Source organism: Balaenoptera ricei, chromosome 1 (genome assembly GCF_028023285.1).
Source record: "Balaenoptera ricei isolate mBalRic1 chromosome 1, mBalRic1.hap2, whole genome shotgun sequence".
NCBI classification, from domain to species: domain Eukaryota; kingdom Metazoa; phylum Chordata; class Mammalia; order Artiodactyla; family Balaenopteridae; genus Balaenoptera; species Balaenoptera ricei.
In genome coordinates, this window is record NC_082639.1 from 115,626,376 (window position 1) to 115,650,052 (window position 23,677).

General features: G+C 36.5%; 2 protein-coding genes and 1 pseudogene across 2 annotated transcripts; 2 read left to right on the forward strand and 1 right to left on the reverse strand.

Annotated features, from left to right (window-relative positions):
• Positions 1-432: 432 nt before the first annotated feature.
• Positions 433-890, forward strand: LOC132365913 (NTF2-related export protein 2-like; annotated as a pseudogene).
• A 1,588-nt stretch (positions 891-2,478) lies between these two features.
• Positions 2,479-7,965, forward strand: LOC132365952 (olfactory receptor 10R2). Its single transcript, XM_059923082.1, is given in 5 exon segments — positions 2,479-2,523; positions 3,713-3,856; positions 6,273-6,304; positions 7,060-7,906; positions 7,909-7,965. Coding segments are annotated over 5 exon segments (1,125 nt in total).
• A 12,089-nt stretch (positions 7,966-20,054) lies between these two features.
• LOC132352207 (olfactory receptor 10K2) lies at positions 20,055-20,996 on the reverse strand. Its single transcript, XM_059902496.1, has one exon. It carries the CDS (start codon positions 20,994-20,996, stop codon positions 20,055-20,057), a length of 942 nt encoding a protein of 313 aa, XP_059758479.1.
• Between the last annotated feature and the right edge of the window lie 2,681 nt (positions 20,997-23,677).

Consider the following 23,677-nt stretch of genomic DNA (forward strand, 5'->3'; position numbering starts at 1 on the left):
TAATTCTATTGATTTGAGTCTTCTCCCTTTTAAAAAAATTTTTTTTTAAATTTATTTTATTTTATCTTTGGCTGCATTGGGTCTTTGTTGTTGTGTGCGGGCTTTCTCTAGTTGCAGTGAGCAAGGACTACTCTTCATTGTGGTGGCTTCTCTTGTTACAGAGCATGGGCTGTAGGTGCACAGGCTTCAGTAGTTGTGGCACACTGGCTCAGTAGTTGTGGCTCATAGGCTCTAGAGCACAGGCTCAGTAGTTGTGGTCCACAGGCTTTGTTGCTCTGCGGCATGTGGGATCTTCCCGGACCAGGGCTCAAACCCGTGTCCCCTGCATTGGCAGGCAGATTCTTAACCACTGCACTACCAGGGAAGTCCAGTTTCTGAGATATTCTTGACAGAAACTCATAACTCAAATCTCATAACAAGAAAATTACACGAGAGGACTTAGTAATGCCGTCACTGCTGGAACAGGCTGCTTTAGGCTCCCTGATGGCCATGTCCATGGATTTTAAACTTATGTAGATCAGGTATGCAGAGCTGCTGTGGAATTTGTCAATATTTACTATGAGACAATGGATAAAAGAAGACGGGCACTAACCAGGCTGTATCTGGACAAGGCCACCTTAATATGGAATGGAAATGTTGTAACAGGGCTGGAAGCCCTAACTAATTTTTTTGACATGTTGCCTTCTAGTGAGTTTCAGGTCAATATGCTAGATTGCAAGCCAGTTCATGAGCAAGCTACTCAGGCCCAGACTACAGTTCTTGTGGTGAACAGTGGAACTGTGAAGTTTGATGGAAACGGACAACACTACTTCAACCAGAACTTCCTGCTGACTGCTCAGTCTACTCCTAACAATACCGTGTGGAAGATTGCAAGCAACTGCTTCCGTTAGGTAATTATTGATACGTATGTTCCTATTACCATTTTCTTAATTGTTTTGGGTTTATTATTGTAGGTCTTTTCCATCTCTTGTGTTTCCTGCCTAGAGAAGTTCCTTTAGCATTTGTTGTAAAGCTGGTCTGGTGGTGCTTAATTCTCTTAGCTTTTGCTTGTCTGTAAAGGTTTTAATTTCTCCGTCAAGCCTGAATGAGATCCTTGTTTGGTAGAGTAATCTTGGTTGTAGGTTTTTCTCCTTCATCACTTTAAATATGTCCTCCCACTCCCTTCTGGCTTGCAGAGTTTCTACTGAAAGATCAGCTGTTAACCTTATGGGGATTCCCTTATGTGTTATTTGTTGTTTTTCCCTTGCTGCTTTTAATATTTGTTCTTTGTATTTAATTTTTGATAGTTTGATTAATATGTGTCTTGGTGTGTTTCTCCTTGGATTTATCCTGTATGGGACTTCCTGTGTTTCCTGGACTTGATTAACTATTTCCTTTCCCATATTAGGGAAGTTTTCAACTATAATCTCTTCAAATATTTTCTCAGTCCCTTTCTTTTTCTCATCTTCTTCTGGGACCCTATAATTCAAATGTTGGTGCGTTTAATGTTGTCCCAGAGGTCTCTGAGACTGTCCTCAATTCTTTTCATTCTTTTTTCTTTACTCTGCTCTGCAGTAGTTATTTCCACTATTTTATCTTCCAGGTCACTTATCCATTCTTCTGCCTCAGTTATTCTGCTATTGATCCCTTCTAGAGAATTTTTAATTGTATTTATTGTGTTGTTCATCACTGTTTGTTTGCTCTTTAGTTCCTCTAGGTCCTTGTTAAACGTTTCTTTTATTTTTTCCATTCTATTTCCAAGATTTTGGATCATCTTTACTATCATTATTCTGAATTGTTTTTCAGGTAGACTGCATATTTCCTCTTCATTTGTTAGGTCTCGTGGGTTTATGCCTTGTTCCTTCATCTGCTGTGTGTTTCTCTGTCTTCTCATTTTGCTTAACTTACTGTATTTGGAGTCTCGTTTTCGCAGGCTGCAGGTTCATAGTTCCCATTGTTTTTGGTATCTGTCCCCAGTGGCTAAGGTTGGTTCAGTGGGTTGTGTAGGTTTCCTGGTGGAGGGGACTAGTGCCTGTGTTCTTGTGGATGAGGCTGGATCTTGTCTTTCTGGTGGGCACGTCCACGTCTGGTGGTGTGTTTTGGGGTGTCTGTGGCCTTATTATGATTTTAGGCAGCCTCTGTGCTAATGGATGGGGTTTTGTTACTGTCTTGCTAGTTGTTTGGCATAGGGTGTCCAGCACTGTAGCTTGCTGGTCGTGAGTGGAGCTGGGTCTTGGCATTGAGATGGAGATCTCTGGGAGATTTTTGCCGTTTGATATTACGTGGAGCTGGGAAGTCTCTTGTGGACCAGTGTCCTGAACTTGGCTCTCCAACTTCAGTGGCACAGCCCTGACACCTGGCTGGAGCACCAAGAGCCTGTCCTCCACATGGCTGGTGGTCTAGTGGTTAGGATCTGGCACTTTCACTGCTGTGGCCTGGTTTCAATCCCTGGTGGTGGAACTGAGATCCCAAAAGCAGATGAGTGCTTTATTACCGACGATGTTAAAGCACAGGAATCAACAGCCAGATGAAGAGATTCATAGGGTGAGGTTGAGAACAAAGAAACTTCAGTCCTCTTGGAGTTTGGAGCCCAGCATGGTGGCATGTAGAGGCATTCTGCTTCACCAACCTGGAAGCTCTCTGAAACCCATTCTTTCTTCTTTATTCTGCTCTGTGGTAGTTATTTCCACTATTTTATCTTCCAAGTCACTTATCCATTCTTCTGCCTCAGTTATTCTGCTATTGATTCCTTCTAGGGAATTTTAAATTTCATTTATTGTGTTGTTCATCATTGCTTGTTTGCTCTTTAGTTCTTCTAGGTCTTTGTTAAACATTTCTTATATTTTCTCCATTCTATTTCCAAAATTTTGGATAATATTTACTATCATTACTCTGAATTATTTTTCAGGTAGACTGCCTATTTCCTCTTCATTTGTTTGGTCTGGTGTGTTTTCACCTTGCTCATTCATTTGCTGTGTATTTGTCTGTCTTCTCATTTTGCTCAACTTACTGTGTTTGGGGGTTTCCTTTTTGCAGGGTACAAGTTCGTAGTTCCTGTTGTTTTTGGTGTCTGCCCCCAGTGGGTAAGATTGTTTCAGTGGGTTGTGTAGGCTTCCTGGTGGAGGGGACTGGTGCCTGTGTTCTGGTCGATGAGGCTGGATCTTTTCTTTCTGGTGGCTAGGGCTGAGTCCGGTGGTGTGTTTTGGGGTGTCTGTGGACTTAGTATGATTTTAGGCAGCCTCTCTGCTAATGGGTGGGCCTGTGTTCCTGTTTTGCTAGTTGTTTGGCATGGGGTGTGCAGCACTAGAGCTTGCTGGTCATTGGGTAGAGCTGGGTCTTAGCGTTGAGACAGATATCCCTGGGAGAGCTCTCACTGATTGATATTATGTGGGGCCAGGAGGTCTTTGGTGGTCCAATGTACTATACTCGGCTCTCCCCCCTTACAGCCTCAGGCCTGCCACCCGACTGGAGCACCAAGGCCCTGTCAGCCACATGGCAATGAATGTGGCAGTCTCCATTATGAAGTCAGATTATGAGGGTCTGCAATAACTGTTCGGGTAGAACAGGCTGACTTGGTAATACTTTGTCTGTGAGGCTGTCTCCAGCAGCCGATGGCTAAAAGATTAGGTCTCTGCATGTGCTGCCAGAATCTTAAATGTTTATATAGAGATCTTCACTGTTTTCAGTCATGGATTTGGTAGAGATCGTCTCACAAACACCTTACTCTCTCAAGGTTGTGTGCTTGAAACAGCGCTTAAGTCTGAGGCTCTACAAGCTGCAGGAAGAAGAGACCGCCTGGTGTGGCCTGCAAGCCTTGATTCTTGCCATGAACCATGCTGTTGCCGTTATGGAATCTGGCTTCCCTCGCCACTCTGCAGTGAGTTTTCAGTGAAGCTTTTTCTCTGTGCTGATGAGATTCATGCTACCTGAGTTGCCCAAAGCCATAGAGTGCTTAAAAGTTGGGGCTGGCTTACAAACCCAGCAAATCTGGCTCCAAGGTCTGTGTTATGTCACCCAATGGGAGTTGGGAGGCCATGCACCTAAATGCTTCACCCTCGTGAGCCACCTCCTCATACCTGCACCACCACAGGAAGAATCATCTATGCCGTCATGTTTTATACCATGTTGCTTTGGGATTTATTCTTTTTCCTAATCCGTGATCAAGCATAGATTTATCTGAGACCAATATTTGTTAATACATTGAATAAAAAAGACTCTAAAATATTTTCATTTCTACTTGTTAGACTTTGAGGGGAGGTTAAGTGTTGAGTATAAAGAATAATTTTGATCTAAGATAATTTTACTTAATGGGATTCTACATGAATAAATACATTCTTGTCTTCCCAGTTACCAGGTTTTTATGTTTATCCTTGCTAGACTAGAAAGCCAAAACTATTCTATGTTTCTTTGTTTTTTTACCACAGAAGAGACTGTTGGAAATCCTGACTCCAATTTACAATGCTTTTCATGCCTCCCTGACCCATATACAATATTTTTTTCTAAAGGCAGTTTATATATCACAATTCAATTACCCTGCAACTGAACATGTTTTGATTTAAGTATGGTGGACACCACATGAATCTATAAATAGAGATGAGGATGGGTAAGGAAAAGAAAATGAAAGGTGTAGGATTAACTCTGGTTACTTAAGATTATAGTTATCTTGTGTATAAATACAGATAGTGAGTCTTTTGGTATCACTGGTTTGAATCAGCTGAAAACTGTTTTCTTCTTTTTCTTGAATGTCTATGTTGTGGTTGTTCAAAGGCGGGGGGGACATGTGAAATAAATTGTCATAATTCACAATTAACTCAATCCCTCTATACTGCATTCAGTAGAACCTCTTTCTCAATCCTCTGTTCAGGTATATTATCTTCTTTTCTGCTTTTTTGCATATACTTATTGCTATATTAATTGGAGTTTGGAGATAGAATTGAGCATTACTACCATGGTAAATCCTAAGTTGTCAGACTAGAAATGTACATAATTTATATTTAAAATTATTTAAAAGAATTTTTTGAAGATCTGTGATGTATTCCAGAAACACTGAAGCATCCCAGAGAAGGACTCAAATAATGAAAATTAAATGGATCCTGAAATTCCAAAGGTCTCCATTTAGTAATTAAAATAGATACATATATGAAAAATTAAATCATAAATATATCTGAATTTCCTTCAAGATAACCTTTTAAAAATAGCTTAATATACCATGAAATTCACACGTTTTATTTGTACAAATTTGTATCAAATCTTTTATTTGATAGAGTTGTGTGATCATTACCACAATCAAGTTTTAGGACATTTTCATCATCCCCAAAAGATACATCTTACCTGTTTGCAGCCAAATTCCATTCTGTCCCCATCCCAAGGTTATAACTAATATTTTTTCTGCTGATATATATATATATATATATATATATATATATATATATATATATTCCTTTCCTAGACATTTCATATAAATGGAATTTCCAATGTGTAGTCCTTTGCACTTGGTTACTACCATTTAGCATAATGTTTTTGAAGATATTTATGTTGTGGTTTGTACTATAGTTCATTTCTTTTATTGCTGAATAGTATTTAATTTTATGAGTATATCAGATTTTATTTGTCCATAAATTTATTTATTCATAAATGGATAGACAATTGGATAGCTTTCTTCTTTTGGCTATTATGAATAATGCTACTAAGAACAGTCAAATAAAAATATTTATGTGGATAGTATTCACTTCTCTCTGGTATATTCCTAGAATAAAATTGCTGTGTCATTAGGTAACTTTATATTTACCATTAAAACAAACTGTGGATCTGTTTTCAAAAGTGACTGTATAATTTTACATTTTCATCAGCAAAATGTGAAGGTTTCAGTCTCTCTGCATCCTCACCAGCACGTTTCAGTGTCTATCATTTTAGTTATAGTCATTCTAGTGCATGTGAACAGTCATTTAATTGTGGTTTTAACTTGCATTCTTCTAACCACAAGTGATGCTGAACATATTTTCATATACCTATTAGCCATTTGTCAACCTCTGCATTACCCTATCCAAAGGACTTTATCCTTTGATGAAATGTCTGTTGAAAGAGTTTGCCCATTTTTAAACTGCATGCTTCTTTTATTTTAATTGTAAGAGTTATATGTATATTCTGGATATAAATCCCTTATCAGATATATATTTTGCAAATATATTTTTCTCTGTGTGGTGTTCTCTTCATTTTCACAATTGTACCTTTTGAAGTGTATATTTCTGGACTCTAAATTCTAACCATTGTCTATATGTATAATTATATGCCAGTGCCATACTTTCTTGATTACTGCATCATTAAGGTAAGTTTTGCAATCAGAAAGTATAAATCCTCCATCTTTGCCCTCCTTTTTCACAATTATTTTGGCTACTCTAGTTCCTTTTCATAGTCATTTTGTGATCACTTTGTCAATTTTTACAAAAAAAGTTTATGATGAATATATAGATCAGTTTGCTCATAACTGCCTCTTAATAACGTTGAGTCTTACAACACATGAACATGGATGTCTCTTTGTTTATTTAGATTTTCTTTAATTTCTCTCAACAACGTTTGGTGGTTTTCTGTGAATATGTCTTGCACCTCATTTGTTAAGTTTGATCCTAGTTTTTTATTCCATTAAATAAGGAATTATTTTCTTTGGTTCATTTTTGCATTGTGTGTTCCTACTTGTAGAAGGCAGAATAATGTCCTTCCAAAGATGTCCATGTATCAATCCCAGAAATATGTAAATTGGTTAAGTTACATGAAAAAGGGGAATTAAGGCTGGAGATAAAATTAAGTTTGCTAACCCTGTGTCCTTCAGGTAGAGAGATTATTTTATATTATTTGGGTGTGACCATGTAATCACAGTGTTCTTAAAAGTGGAAGACAGAATCAGAGTTGGGGAAATATATACAACTTTCCTGGCTTTGAAGAAGGCGGAGGGGGACCATGAACCAGGAGCTGCTAGAAACTGGTAAAGGCAAGATCTTTCCAACACCTCAAGAAAGGCATACGAGCCTGCATACCCTAGATTCTTATATCCGTGTACCTGAATTCATTTACTTCTCTTTTCAGGTCTTGGCAGAAAACCTCACCATTGTCACTGAGTGACCTGTTGCTGGGTTTTTCAAGCCTTGGTGAAATTCAGTTTGTCCTCTTTGTGGTTTTCCTTTTTCTATACCTAGTCATTCTCAGTGACAATGTCACTATTGTTAGTGTCATCCTCCTGGATAAAAGCCTCCACACACCAATGTACTTCTTCCTCAGCACTCTCTCAACATTAGAGACCTTCTACACCTTTGTCGTCTTACCCAAGATGTTCATCAATCTCCTTTCTGTGGCCAGGACAATCTCCTTCACCTGTTGTGCCATCCAAATGTTCTTCTTCCTTGGTTTTGCTATTACCAACTGCCTGCTACTGGGAGTGATGGGCTATGGTCATTATGCTGCCATTTGTCAACCTCTGCATTACCCTATCCTTATGAGTTGGCAGGTGTGTGGAAAATTGGGAGCCACCTGTGGGATTGGTGGGTTCTTGGCCTCACTAACAGTAGTGTATTTAGTTTTCAGCCTTCCTTTCTGTAGTGCCAAAAAAGTCAACCATTATTTCTGTGACATCTCACCAGTCATTCATCTGGCTTGCACAAATACAGATGTTCATGAGTTTGTCATATTCATCTGTGGGGTTCTTGTACTTGTGGTCCCATTTTTATTCATCTATGTTTCTTATATCTGCATTCTGAGGACTATCCTGAAGAGTCCCTCTGCTGAAGGCAGACAGAAAACCTTTTCCACCTGTGCCTCTCACCTCACTGTTGTTATTATTCACTGTGGTTGTGCTTCCTACATCTACCTGAGACCAACAGCAAACTATGTGTCGAAAAAGGACAGGCTGGTAATGGTGACATACACTATTGTCACTCTATTATTAAACCCCATGGTATACAGTCTCAGAAACAAGGATGTCCAAGTTGCTATTAGAAAAGTGTTGAGGAAGAAATGATCCCTAAAATTATTTAATTGAAATATTATATTTCAGATTCTGTAATAAACATAGCTCTTCTACTATAAGAATGTATTTCCACATCTTTTTAACTGAACATTTTTATTTTTTGAGAGTAGTTGGTGCATTTTCATCTCTCAGCTTTTGTACCTCAATTGCAATATAGAAAAGCTCATATTAGTGTCACTTATGTGACACTAATGTCTGCTTTTCCTCTAGAATAAGATGTTATTATGAGGTTTATTGGTAAATATTGAGTTTGGAATGTTATTGTTTGTAAAAATAGTCAAATAGTTGGCCTGACCAGTGTTATGACCATAGTTAATCACCTTAATCACTCTAGTCCACATATTACAACAGACAGTATTTTGAAAGTAATATCCAAACATGAAATTATCCTCATGAACATGAGTGGGAGAAGACTTGCTTACAATTTAAGGAGTTTACAGAATATCTAAACCCATTCATAGACCCAATTCATGATAGTCCTTCCTCATGGCCAATCTTATCTAAATCGCTTCACTCTATTTTTACCATTTAATCTTTTCTTTTCTACTTTTGACATTTTGTTATAATGTTCCTTTTTACCTGTTTGAGAAATTATTTATATCATCTGTCACAGATTTTATGTTTTATAATTTGAAAATAATGACAGGATACATTAATTGGCATTTTGCATCTACTCACTAGATTTTCTTCCTGGATGTAAATGTCCCTTCAATGCTGAATTTCAGAAAAACTCACCATGGGGTAAAAAGAGATTCTATTCTGTTTAGGACAGCACATACAATTAACTAGACTAGTGCTGTTTTATTATGTCACATGCATTAAAAAAATTAAGAGGTGCAATCTAAAATTTAAAGTTTCTGAATATAGAGTATGTAGACATTAGGGAATTAAATTCTATACTGCAGGAAGTTGTAGCAGTTAAATAGAAAGCTCCAGAAACAGACTCTACACTTAATGCCTTGATCAACTTTCATAAAAAGTGGCTGAGTTTTGTGTCCAGCACTAGTGCTTGGAATATTTTCTACAGCAGCCTGATGCTAAAGTGCTTTTTAAAATTTTTTGTGTATCCTACTTTGTAGGTCTAATTTTCTATTATCCTCTTCATGTGTGGGCCCACTGAATGACTTTTTAATTTAACTCTTATCTTTTTCTTAGTGTTTCTATAGTGAACAGACTTAGAAGAGAGTGATATTGTTATTCTTTGGAGACAAGTGTGTTTATTGCCTATTCCCTATGTCAAAGCAAAAATGGTGCCAGACTATGTTAAACAGGCAAGGAAGCCTTTCTTCAAGGTTATTTTAGTAAAGGAGAAAGACTATAACAAGTCTGAACTTGGCAACTCTGACATCATTAGATGAATGGATAAAGAAGATATGATACATATATACAATGGAATATTACTCAGCCATGAAAAAGAACAAAATAATGTCATTTGCAGCAATATGGATGGATCTAGAGACTGTCATACTGAGTGAAGTATGTCAGACACAGAAAGACAAATATCATACATATATGTATAACTGATTCACTTTGCTGTACAGCAGAAACTAACACAACATTGTAAATCAACTATACTCCAATAAAAATCAATTAAAAAATAAAGTTAGGCTTTCAAGAAAGTACACATTTGTTTGCATACACAGAAACATCTTTTTCTTTCTATAATTCCAAAACTATCTATGTTTAAAACAATAAATTACTATTTACTGAACAGTTACTAAGTGTTAGGCACTATTTTAGTTACAGGATACATTAGTAAACAAAAATAAAAAATCCTGCCTTCATGGATCTTCTATTCTACTGCAGAGACATAAAACCTAAACAATAAGCAGGATATATTAGTAAATTATATGTTAGAAGATTATGTGTGCTATGGGAAAAAAGTGGAGCAAGGTAAAGAGCAGAGGTGTTGGGGGTGATGATTTTAAATAGAGTGTCCAAGAAGACCTCTTTAAGAAGGGGTCATTCAAGCAAATACATGAAAGAAGTGAGGAAGAACATTATAGAGACATAAATTGTCCCTCCTTTTTGTCACCTTTTATGAGTTAAAATCCAGTATCCATCCATGAACAAAAGTACCTCTCAGGGAGTTGGGGGATCCAGTATCATACACCAAAGGATCCAGGAGGAGTTTTTCCCACCTGTGCATTGGATAACAGGTAGATAAACCTTTTTATGCATTATGGAAATGGCAGGTATCTGTGAACTGGCTTCAGCCCCTCTTCATTACAGTAGGGGAGCACCTGCAAAGTGTTGACTTGGACTTACACCCAAGGGTAAAAGAGCCTTTGTAGAAGTCCTGGTTTACAGAGGAGAGATGTCAGCACTCTGTTGGAGCCAAAAAAAAAAAAACCAGAAAATACAAAAAAAACAAACACAAAACAGGTGCATTGGACAGTGTAAGAAGAAATTTGTCAGTGCCACCCGTCCCCCAAGGTTGCACAGCTTGGGACTGAACTAGCTGACAACAACCTCTCCTGAGGGAAAAGGGAGAGAAATGACTGAGTGCCCAGGTTCCCCAGCTGTGTGGGATGCTGCTGGAGAAAACTCTTTCTGTCCCAGAGCACCCAGCTACAGGCAAGACTTTCATGACTGGGTAGGGAGAGGAGATCAGGAAAGGCAGATAAAAATACGGGAGAGCATTTAAGGGATGTGGTTTCTGTTGACTGTGTTCAAGACTGTAGCAGCAAGTCCACCCACAAGCTGCTGGGAAAACCTCACTTGAGAATCCCCACAACTGGCCCATAGGCACCCCCAATACCCCAAGTGCAAAGCCCAAATCTCCCCCAACTCTTCAGCCAGCTCCTTGTGAATGTTCCTGAAGTGTCTGTGAGAGTAAGCTAAGGTAGACAGGGAGGGCAAACAGAAAACAGAAGAGCATCTATGAACAACGGAGAAAGCACAAAGTTGAGCTACAGCACCACCTTCAGGAAAATAAAAGAGAAGTTTCCAATATCTGATCTGACGTGTTGTAAGATCAAGAGAAGAGATACAAACTTAAGAATTCTGCTACATAAAAAGAAATGAAGGAGCTGTTACAGTGGAGGATTACTGGACTGAATGTCAATACTATGACATAGTATGAGTGTGTTTCATGTTTGGTAATTGCAATCATTGTTGCTTTTGTTGTGGTCATCCATGTACAATGCTTGGTGTCAGTCGATTTATCTCTTGTAAAAATAAAATACAGTGTGTGTGTGTGTGAAAAAAAAAAAAAAAAAAAAAAAAAAAAGAAATGAAGTACTGATACAAGCTGTAATATTAGATGAATCTTGAAAGCATACTAAGTGAAAAAAGCCAGTCATGTAGGACCACATCATATATGATTCCATTTATATGACATGTCCAGAAAAGGCAAATCTATACAGACAGAAAGTAGGTTAGTAATTGCTTAGGAATGAAAGTGGGGTGGGAAGATTGGGCATGTGGGCTACAGGTGTGGATTAACTTCTTAGGCTAATAAAATGTTCTACAATTGATTGTAGTGATGGGTGTATAACTATGTGAATATACTAAAAGCCATTTAATTGGACTCTTTACATGGTTGGCATATATGGTACATGAATTATATCTCAATAAAACTGTTAAAAGAAGAATTCTGCTACAAAAGGGAGCATGGATCAGGTGTATCCATGCAAAGTCAGGAAAGCCCAGGGTATAAGTAGGACCAACAAAAAGTATCTTCCACCTGAAGATGGCTAGTAAGGAATGGGGAAGGTGACAGCTACTTAAAATGCGAAAGTAGCAATGTAAATCTCCAAGATACACAATGAACCAAGGAAACATGACATGATCAAAAGATCACAATAATCCTCTAGTAAGTGAACCCAAAGACACAAAGATATGTGATTTGCCCAATAAATAATTCAAAGTAACTTTTTTGAAGAAACTTAATGAGCTAAAACACAAAAAGACAACTCAACAAAATCAAGAGAACAATACAGAAACGAAATGAGAAATTTAACAAAGAGATATGCCATTAAAAAAAGAGAGTCGTACAGAAATTCTGGTGCTTAGGAATTTAATGAATGAAATTAAAATGCAGTAAAGAACATCAACAGCAGAGTAGACCAAAGAGAAGATGGACTCAGTGAGTTAGAGAATAGGAACTTTGAAATAACTCAGAGAACAAAGGAAAAAGTATGAAAATAGCAAAGAAAGCCTATGGGATCTAATGGACATCATCAAAAGAACAAATCTCAGAATCATCGGATTTCTAGGAAAAGAAGACAGGGGAAGAGGACAGAAAGTTCATCTGGAGAAATAATAGTTGAGACCTTCTCAAACCTTGGGAGAGACTTGGACACCCAAGTTCATGAAGCTAATATGTTACCCCATTATTTCAATTCAGAATGATCTTCTCCAAGACACATTATAATAAACTTTCAAAAATCAAAAACAAAGAGAGAATACTAAAAGCCACAAAAAAATAAAGACTGCAACCTACAAAGTAACCCTCATTAGGCTATCAGCAGATTCCTCAGCAGAAAATTTACAGGCCAGGAGAGAGCAGAATGATATATTCAAAGTGCTGAATTAAGAAAAAAAGCCAGCCAAGAGTACTCTATCTGGCAAAGTTATTCTTCAGAAACAAAGGAGAAATAAAGATTTTTCCAAATAAACAAAAGCTGGGGGAGTACATCAATCACCACTAGACCTGCCTCACAAAACAATGTTGAAATGCTGAAAGGAGTTCTTTAAGCTGAAATGAAAGGATGATGATTAGTAATATGAAAATATACAACACACTGGAAAAAGTAAATATCTAGTCAGATTTAGAAATTTTGAATTTTGTAATATGATATTGTGTTAACTATTCAACTGTAGTATAAAGTTAAAATTAGAATGAGTATAACTACTATAATTTCTTCATGAATGCAAAATATAAAAAGGGTTAATTTTGACGTTAAAAACTTAAAAGAGAGGGAGTAAAAGAATGGAGGTTTTTATGCAATCAAAGGTATGTTGTTATCAGTGTAAGAAAGAAAACACAGTTTTAAAAATGGGTAAATGATTTAAATAGTCTCTAAAGAATACATGCAAATCTCTAATAAGCACAGGAAAAAATAGTCAACAGTATTAGTCGCTGGAGAAATACTAATCAAAACCATGGCATACAACTTCACATTTACTAGGATGGCAATACTATTACTACTACTACTACTAATAATAATAATGCAGAAAATACCATGTGTTGGCAAGGAAATGGAGAAATTGGGACTCATACATTTCTGGTGGGAATGTAAATTAGTGCAGCTGCTGTGGACAACAATTTGATAGTTCCTCAAAAAGTTACAAATAGAATTACAATATGATCTAGTAATTCCACTCCTATGTGCATGCTCAAGAGAATTAAATACATATGTTTACCCAAAAACTTGTACATGATTCTACATAGAAGCATCACACATAATAACCAAAAAGTGGGAACTACCCAAATGCCAACTGTTGATGAATGGTTAAATAAATTTGGTATACCTATGCAATGAAATATTATTCAGCCATTAAAAGGCATGAAGCCCTGATACATGTTACAACATATATGACCCTTATGCTAAGTAAAAAGAACCATATGCAAAATACCACATATAATATGATTCCATTTGTATAAAATGTTTAAGATAGGCAAATCTATAGAGACAGAAAGTAGAGTAGAGATTGCTGGGGGAAGAGGAGATGACTGCTAATGCTTATGGGGTTTCTTTTCATGCTTATGAAATGTTCTGGAATTAGATAGTGGTGATGGCTGCCCAATTCTGTGAATATGCTAAAATCCATTGAATCAACATTTTAAAATAGTAAATATTGTAGTAGGCGAATTATCTCTTAACTAAAAAAATCAGATCCAACCATGAATACAGACTTGAAAGAGGTTCATAATATACTCTTGCAGAAAAATGAGTTGCAGAATAATTTAAAGATAGATATCAGATATCTATCTATCTATCTTTCTGTCTACGTATCTATCATCTATCTATCATGTCTCTCTCTCTCTCTAAGTGATGTGTGTTTGTGTGTGCATGTGTATATATTTATAATCAGTCTAACCATAAATAGTGGAAATTCAAGGATAAGAAAGTTGAGGAAGAGAGGACATTTTAGGATCTATTTTATATATTGGTACTTTTTATTATCCTGAGGATCATATGTTATTTAGATAGTTTTACATTTATTTTTAAATAACAATATATTTTAAGTAAAAAAAAAATACTAAGTAAACCACTAAGAATCCTGCTGTTGGAACAGAGAGCAAAGGATATTTTTCCACTGCAACTAAATAATAAAAATTTGTTTAATAGAAATGGTGGCTCAGATTCCCCATCCCCCTCCTGCTGACAACCTGCCTTCGCTTCCTGCCCTCAGGTGTGTGAGAGGAGCATGTTTCTTTCCAATAAATACCAATACATCAAAAAAAAAAAAAGAAAAAAATGGGTGGTATTTTAAAATGAAGAATTGTGTTACGGGTTGAATTGTGTCCCTCTAAAATTCATATGTTGAAGTCTTAACCACTGGTACCTCAGAATGTGACTGTATTTGAGATTAGGGTTTTTAAAGAGCCAATGAAGTTAAAATTAAGTCATTAGAATGGTCATTAGAGATGACTGACACCTCTATAAGAAGAGGAAATTTTTCTTTAAAGGAGGAAATTTGAACACAGAATTATAGAGACAAGATGATATGAAGACATAAGCAGAAGATAGCCAAAAACAAGTCAAGGAGAAAGGCCACAGAAGAAACCAGCCCTGCTGACATTTTGAATTAGATTTCTAGCTTTCAGACTGTGAAAAAATAAATTTCTGTTGTTTAGCCAGGTCTATGGTACTTTGTTATGGCAGCCTTAGCAAACTAATACAGAACATGTGGTATAAATATGTTTTGCATATTTAGGAACTCTGAGTAGAATGAGATGGCTGGAGAGGCAGATGTGAGAAGAGAGAGATTTGAGGACAGCTCATGGAGGACCTTATGGCCATCCCTAAATGCTTACTTTTGTTGGTTGTAAATTGTGAACTTTTGAAGTTTTGAGGAAGAGAGGAATTTGATCTGATATTTTCTTAGGTTGAGATCCATGAGCATGGTCAATTTAGTAGTGGAGAGACTAATAGGAACAGAGATTTTAGGAGCAGTTTAGTGACCTAGGAAGATCAATTACCACCAAATAATTATGATACTTGACTGTTTGTCTTTCTACTATACTTAATACTGTACAAAATAGTCTCATCTTTATCTCATTTAAATGAAGACATAGACCAATATAGGAGAAGGCACCAATCTCCTTATTTTACAGATGAGTAGTCTGGGGCCCAAAGTAAGAAAGTAATTTACTCTTAGTAATTTTCTAGGTCACAGAGTAACGTCATGACATAAAATGTGCCCTCCTTCCTTGCAAATTTTTCCTTTGGATGGCCCCAGGCAGTGTGGGAAGTGAGGGAGAGGCAATAGTGCTGGTTGATTTATGAGGTTATCCACAGAATTGACTTCTATGTCACTACACGGGGAGAGGGTCATGGTGTCCAGGGGTGTGTGTGACAAGGTATGGGAAATAGTTTTCACCATTGTTGGGGCAATGCTAGTGCCTTAGTCATAGCAGGAAGCAGCAGGGACAGTGGCACTGGACATACCCATGGAGTGAAAATTCAAATGAGCTCTAGGAAATGGGTAAGAGAGTGGATTCTCTGTCATGTACCTGCAGTGTGATAATAAAATTTTATGTAATCTCTGCTATATTCAGTGTTTACAAATGTAGTAGTGGGCTGAAAGTCCTGACTTAGCTTATCTCAAAAATTTTAAAGAAATTGAATACACACAAAGACACACATACAGAAATATATTCCTCTATATATGTATATAAAGGGGGTTTGGGGGATTCATGATTAGTATTTTATTTGAAATTTGAGAATATTTATCATATTATCAAGCAGTGGATATTTGAGTGGAATTGATTTGAATTTAAAGATGAAATAAGGACAATTAGTATCACTACAAAATTGAGACATCCTGTCCTTGTAGAAAGTATCCCTATGATTATTCGTTTTATTCTGTATCCCTCGGAAAAGTTTCTTTACAGCTTCATTTTAATAGGTCTTGACTAGAAATTGTTAAATATATTTCTAAATGTTTTCCAAGGAAAATAAGTAAAATTTCCCATTTTTGCAAACACCTTCCTTTAATCTTTTCACACAGTTATGTTGAGGTTCCAAAGGAACTCATATATCCCAGACCTAACACTTTCCTCTTGATATCTTCATTTGTAGGCTGTTTAGGGATTTACTCTTAAACTTTTCAGAGTCCTATAGGCACATATAGGGTTTCTAGTACATCTTTCTACTACCCTGGATCACTCTCTGTAGAGTTCACTTCTACAAATTCCTTCTGAGCTGTTGAACCACTGATTGTTACCAATGATGTCTCTTTTGGTCTGTTGCCAAGCCCAGATAGATACAACATCTGCTCTGCAGCTGTGTTATCAAGTCCCCTGGAATGATTACTTCATTATGGTTTTTTTTTAAATTTATTTTTTGATACAAGTTCTTTCCATCTTGCTAATAAAGATTCATCAAGGGAGATGAGCAACTTTCTTGGCTGGGACATAAGGAATGAATATGCAAAAACTGAAATTAAGTTCCAAAAGATTTTCCATAGGAAAAAGTGCGAGATGAAGTGAAATGGTTGGAAAATCATCTCAGGAAGTATGGAAGGTTTATTTTTTTGGCGGGGGGAAGTATAAGAAGTTACTTCATGAGCAATGAATGAGTTTCAATTAATTCATGAAAGTTGAGTCAGTGCAGAAAGGACAAGGGATATTTTGCTAGAAGTTGGGGATTTTTAGAGTCTTATTTTTGCAATGAACTGATCACCTTCTTCCTATGAGTTATATATGGACTGTATTTCTGGTCACTGGGCTCAATGCCTTATTGAGACAAGTACACTTGTGCCACAGTCACATTTTAATTACAAAGATCGTAGGAAGAGGATGGCTCTACACATATAGAAGTGTGCATGTGTGTTTTTCTGAGGAATTGTTTTCTCAAATGAAAGATGTCTAGGAGAAACTTGTGCTAGCAGAACTAAGCTAGCACAAGTAGAATTAATCTTTTATTTTATAATAGCTGGTTTTCTGAAAAATGTGTGAAACTATTAGTAGCTTATTAAAATCACCAGGAAAGGTAAAAAGACAGTAAGGAATTTAGAAAAAATAATGCATTGAATTTTTTTCTCTGAATGTATCTACCCAATCAACCTATCAACTCTTAATCTTTGTGAATGTTTGTTTTATATCACTGATTAGGAAAACAAAAATCTATGTGTTTTTTATAATCTTTCACTGACTTATATGGAATATATATACTTGAGGCAGGAGAATCTTTGTGTTTGCTAAGCACAAACTTATTCATCTTTCTCAATGTAAATGTCTCTGTGTAGTTATTTAACTGTTGTCTCTCAGCTGTAATTCACCATTCTCTACTTTATATATAACTTAGGTTGAGATCTTGAAAATTACATTTTCTTGAATCATAATTGGTTCATCTGTTCAATGATAAAGAATGTCTTAGAAAATCAGTCCTAATATCAAGGCCAGCCTGATAGGCTACAAATCCAATTTCAGCGCAACTATATTATATCATGGCCAAGATCACAGAAATTCCCTAATTCTGCCTTGGTTTAAGCTTTCCTACAGTGTACTCAAAAGATGTGTATATATATATATATATATATATATATATATATATATATATATATACACATATATATATATAGATATATATATGTATGTATATATATATATATATATATACACACACATATATATAGATAGATATATGTATGTATATATATATGTACGTATGTATATATAGGAGACAATGATGAATGGGAAATAAAAACATACCGATTTATTATTATTGGTTGAATTTATGCCTGAAACTTAAGTGCAGATCTCTCCGTAAGTTCAGCTGGAATACATGGCCTAGTTTGAAGGCTGAAGGGGCTTTGTTTTCTCGCTAAAGCCAGCCCCAAATCCAAAGATCTTATCTCTTTCCTGCAAGTTACATATGACTAAAGAGGGGAGCTAAAATTAACCAAGGGTGTGTGTGTGTTTGTGTGTGTGTGTGTGTGTTTGTGCATGCATGTGTGTGAAAAGAGGAAGGAGAGCAAGATGTTTAGTTTTAACCCATGAGCACAGGCCCAAAGCCAAATTAATTCTTTGGTCACATGAAAAAATAAAAAGAGCAAGAATAAAATGCCAGAAGGAGAATCATTCTAATATACATAACCTTCTAACAAACAGTGATCCTACCCACTTGTGAGTATTCTGCTATCTGACTCAAAATGATGGTATCCACAAGTCTTGGAAAAGAACAAAGCAAAAGTTGGGAGTTTTCTTGTTCCCCCTCCCTCAACACCATATTACATCAGGATAGGGATTAACTATACCATATGATATAAAGGACATTTACCTCATACTTATCAGTATACCTTTTCTACAGATGTCACATGGTTTAGCCTACTGTTGAAGATGAATACTTATGCATTCTGAACTCCATTAATTAAGAAAGTCATAGTCGTCACAAAGGGTCATGTGAGAGCATTGCAGGAGTATTAAAAAAGGAAGTGAGTGATGTGGAATCAGTATTAATTCTACTCAGTAATAGGAAAGACATTTTAATTTTCTGAGTGTCAGTTTTCTCATCTATAAAAAGTAGATTATAATATACACTTCCAAGGGATGCTCTAAAGTTCAAATATGGTGACATTTTAAAACAGAAGCCCATAAGTGCAAATTTGAACAATTAACACATTAAACTGATTCACATTAAGGGTTATCAGTTTATTTCCTTTTCATGAGATGACTTGATAGGCTAGAAGTCTGGGCTGAGCAATGGGCCCAAGGAAAAAGAGAAATTGGTGGCCAAAGAAATTAAATTTGTTTTGGTCTCTGTGACCTTCAGGCCCCACCCTCAGGAAGTCTCAAGCTTCAGAGAAATGGAAGAAATGCAGTAGGCTTACATTCTTAGCAGACAAGCTCAGCATTCCACAATAAAAGAGGGCCCATGAATAAAACATCCAGTTCCTTCCCTCTTCCTTCAACCCCTGAAAGTGTATAAGTCACTGATGAGGAGACTGGTGGAAGAAAAGACTAAGAAATGAAATGATTCGGTCAGAAGACCTTTATTAACAAGTTGATCTTGAAAAAAATATATAAAGCAAGGAAGCAGCTCTCTCCATGGAGCTCCTTGTTTGCTCTCCTTTCTGTAGGAAGGAGAGATGAGTAAAATGTCTAATTCAAATTCTGGCCTGAAATGCACATGACAACTCCCGAGATTCATGAAACAGAAACTGTTTGCTCTTTACACAGATTTTTCTATTTGGTTACTATTTAATAAAATGGGTTTAAGCTTAGCCTGCCTTTCTTGACCACTCTGCGTAATTTTAGGTCTTCTCTTTAACCTATGCCCTTGTGAATATCTTTAAGGAATGCTGACCAAATTTAGATTTGTACCAGTGTATAAAAAAATTAGAAAAACCCCCAGCTCCCAGTAATAGAAACACAGAGGTGGAAAACTTTTTGCATAATTTTCTTATTTGAGCATTAATTAGATATAACTTATGCACCAAAAATTATAACTTTACAAATGTTATCTCATTTAAAAACTGTGATCTGACTATACTGAAAGACTGAGACTCAGGAAACATCCAGAAAAGGGAGAGATATAGAGACAGGAGAGTTAGGGTTGTACAATAATTTGTAGGACTGGTTTCCATTCTGGCTGAGATTGGGTAATGGTATTTGCCAGAGCCTAAAATTCTGAACATATAATTGTATTCCTACATCGTAATGTTAGCCATCCATCATTTTTCCATCAATTGAAAAAACTTCAATAGGCAATAATTTATGTGATCATGGCAAGAAGCTATTATTTTTTATTTTTATATTTGGAAACAAATGAGAAATGATCTCTGTTCTTGAACACTGTTCTCAATTGCTTGATCATTTTTGCTCAGGGAATTTTTCCCCACATACTTTGTGTTTTATTACTTGAAAAGAGCAGAATCTAGATTAATGTCGTGGCAGAGAAATTGTTCTTCCCACAACTCTTTGAAGAGCTGATTTGAACTCTTTATTTCTCAAGCTGTAAATCATAGGATTGAACAATGGAGTTAGGATAGTGTAGGATACTGATATGAGAGCATCCTGGCTTGAGGAGTAGTTGGACTTAGGCCTTAAGTAGATAAAGGAGGCACAGCCATAATGGACAATGACAATAATGAGGTGAGAAGCACAGGTGGAAAAAGCTTTGTACCTGCCTAATGTGGAAGGAAACTGGAGTATAGCAGAGATGATGTGAATATAGGATACCAAAATCAATAACAGGGGGATAACCAGGACCAATGCACAGAGCATGATAATGACAAACTGACTAAAGTGGGTATGGTGGGATGCCACCTTGAGAACAGGAGAAATGTCACAGAAGAAGTGGTGTAGTTGGTTGGAGGAGTGAAAGGGCAGGTGAAATACCAAGGATATGATGATCTCTGCAATAGTAAAACCACAGAGACAGGCAACAGCCACAAGTCCCACACACATCCCATGTCCCATGAGCACTGTGTACCGCAGAGGGTTACAGATGGCCACATAGCGATCATAACCCATGGCTGCCAGCAGGAAGGAGTGCGAGCAACCTAAGAAGAGGAAGGAAAACATCTGGATAGAACACCCCAAGAAGGAGATGGTCTTCTGTGCTAGCAGGTCAACCAGCATCTTGGGTACAATGACGAAGGTGTAGCAAGTCTCAGAGCAGGAGAGTCCAGCAAGGAAGAAGTACATAGGGGTGTGGAGGGCTCTTTCCAGCACAATGGTGGAAATGATGATGGCATTGGTGCCCAGGGTGAACATGTAGACGAGCAGGAAGACAACGAACAGCAGCCGCTGCAGCCCAGCCAGAGATGAGAAGCCGAGGAAGACAAACTCTCTCACCAAGGTCTCATTGACCCACTCCATGGAAGGCAGATCATCAGGAGACAATCTGAGAGAGAAGACAGTGCCAAGAAAACCCCCTGAAAATTAGAAGAATCATTAGAATGATCATTATATTGATCATCATAGCGTGTGTTCTCAGATTCTGAGTTCTAACTCATTTCTCCTCTTTCCAGTTTTTGTAAGACATGAAGAAGTATCTAAAATTATTCAAAGTGTGCATCCAACTTTGAGTCTCCCCAGTATTTTTAACACCATAGGAAAACTTTTTTGACATTTCCCAGATTTAACTATCCCTTCATCTCCATTCCCAGGATGAGGCTGCTATTAAAATTCTCAGCCTCTCACGCTGTTTACTCTGCAAAGCTAGTCCATTCAATTTTATTACCTTCATATTCTCCCACTTTCCTGCAGCTGCAAAATAAATCATCTGAATGCACTCACTTATAGATTACTTTATTTATGACTTTATATATAATCTTCAATAGTTTCTCATTATCCCTCTGCTTATACCTAAATGTCTACTCTCAGTTTAATCTCTCCATAATGTAGACCTACATTCTATCTAACTCTTTTTGCCTTACTTCCTGACTTGGATCATCAACTCCACCGTCTTAAATGCTCATTAAGCTGACTCTTGCTTCTGTATACGTATTCTGTTCCCAAATCTGGAAAACGTTTTCCAAGATGGAATACTTCTACACATCCTCCAATGTCTATCTCAGATTCTTTCTTCCTGCAGACAGAACCACAATCTTTCTTCAAGCCTCTTGTCCATTTTCATCACCTTTCATTAATGCCTACAAAAATCACCTTATGGTTATCTTTCCCATCACCATTCTCACAACTCTTCAGTCCATCTTTCCCCTGATGTCAGACTGATCTTCTGAAATATAAATTGTATCCTATTGCTCACCTCTTCAAAAATTTTACTCATGGCTATAGCACAAAGTGCAGTCTTTATGGTTTTTAAGGTCTCGTTTGGGAGCTAAACTATGTTTCACTGTTTATTCATAGACATTATGGGATGCATCGCTATTGTGCAATATGTTGTATTCTTCCTTGCCTCTATTCTTTGCTCATGTTAGTTTGTTAACCATTTTCTTCTCTACAAATATTTTACCATTATTCTGAAGCCTCAACCAAGTCTATTTTTCTGGGAAGTTTCCTTGGTATGTCGTCATAAAGGAGTTGTTTCTTCCTCAGAATTCACATAAGACATTGATTGCCAATTTGATTTGTTGTTTATTTAATTTTGAAATAGTGTGTTGTTTTTTTCTTTTCCATTAAATTTTATACTCTTAAGGGTAAGAAGAGAATCATAAGCATTTTTATTTAAATTCTCCTCAGCATCTAGAACCATTTTAATTGCCTAATAGTTTTTCAATAAAAATAGTCATATAAATAAAAAAAGCTAACTTGGTATGTTGTTATGTATCACATTCACATCACCACTTTCTTCCCAGAACTCACAGAGTAAGAGAATCCTCAGTGTTCTCTGATCCTTGCCATGAAGATTGTACAAGACCATAAATTTCTAAATATTTCTGTACTACATGGAACTAAGTTTTACCCTTTTGAAGCAAAAGAAAAATCTCAGTTTATAATAGAAAAATAGCACTGAAAAGAGCATCTGGTCACTGGAATTCTATGTACCTAGATTTATTCTCAATTCCTCGTACGTTTACAACTGTCTAGAACATATCAGAATGCAAATAAATGGGAGGGAAATTGTAAAGTGACTTTGAGTTTATCCCATTTTAAAAAGTATATCTTTCAAAATTATATCTTAACTGATATTAATAACAAAAATTAATGTCATCATACTCTACCTTAGATGAGAACCACTAAATCAAGACTATCAGGCACTATTCAACAATTATTAATCAGAATGATTACAACCATGTGTCAGGCGCTAGGTATGTGTTAAAAATACCCATATAAAAGATTTGGTCCAAGGCCTCAAGTTGCTCACATTTCAAAGGTGAGACGTATTCAAAAGAAGAGATTGTTATAAAACGATGTGGTTGAAGTGATGGATATGCATTTGCAATTGTGAGAAAACTGAGGAGACAATTTCTTTTGTATAGCCTTGGAAAAATTATTTTGTATTTATTTCTGAGTTTATTGATGTCTGTTATAGAAATGTTGAATTAAAGCATTCTTGGAAAAATATCATGAGTCTGGGCACTATTTAATTTCTATGGCTTTTATACAGATGTGTAAGAGTTCAGGTAACCACAGTTACATCTCCTGCCTTCTGGAAAGTGCTGCCCTGTCCCTTATATTTTCTGCTTCTATAGTTACACCTCCTCATCCCCCCAACCCAAACCTTGTGAAAGGGACAAACCTTCTCTTTCTCCATCTTATCACCCTGGTTCTTTGTTCAGTACTTAACACAGGATTTTTATTGCCTAGAAGGTATATTTATTAATAAATAATTAGTTATCTTTCTAATTCCAGGATCCTCAATTCTCAGGACTACTAATAAATTTCTACATATATAATCTTGAATTTTACCCTTACAAACACATGTAAAATTGAGTAATATAGGAATAAAATGTAGGAATTTTGAACTTAGATATAAGATTTAATCCTGACTCTAGCACTTTCTTTTGGTAAGATCTTAAATTCTCTAAGCCCCATTTTCTCATTGGTATGGTGAGAAAAGTAATTCCTACTTTCCAGGTTACAGTGAAAATTAA

Excerpts from the sequence above, each read along its gene's own strand:
- LOC132352207 (XM_059902496.1), bottom strand. The coding sequence starts at position 20,996 with ATGGAGTGGGTCAATGAGACCTTGGTGAGAGAGTTTGTCTTCCTCGGC.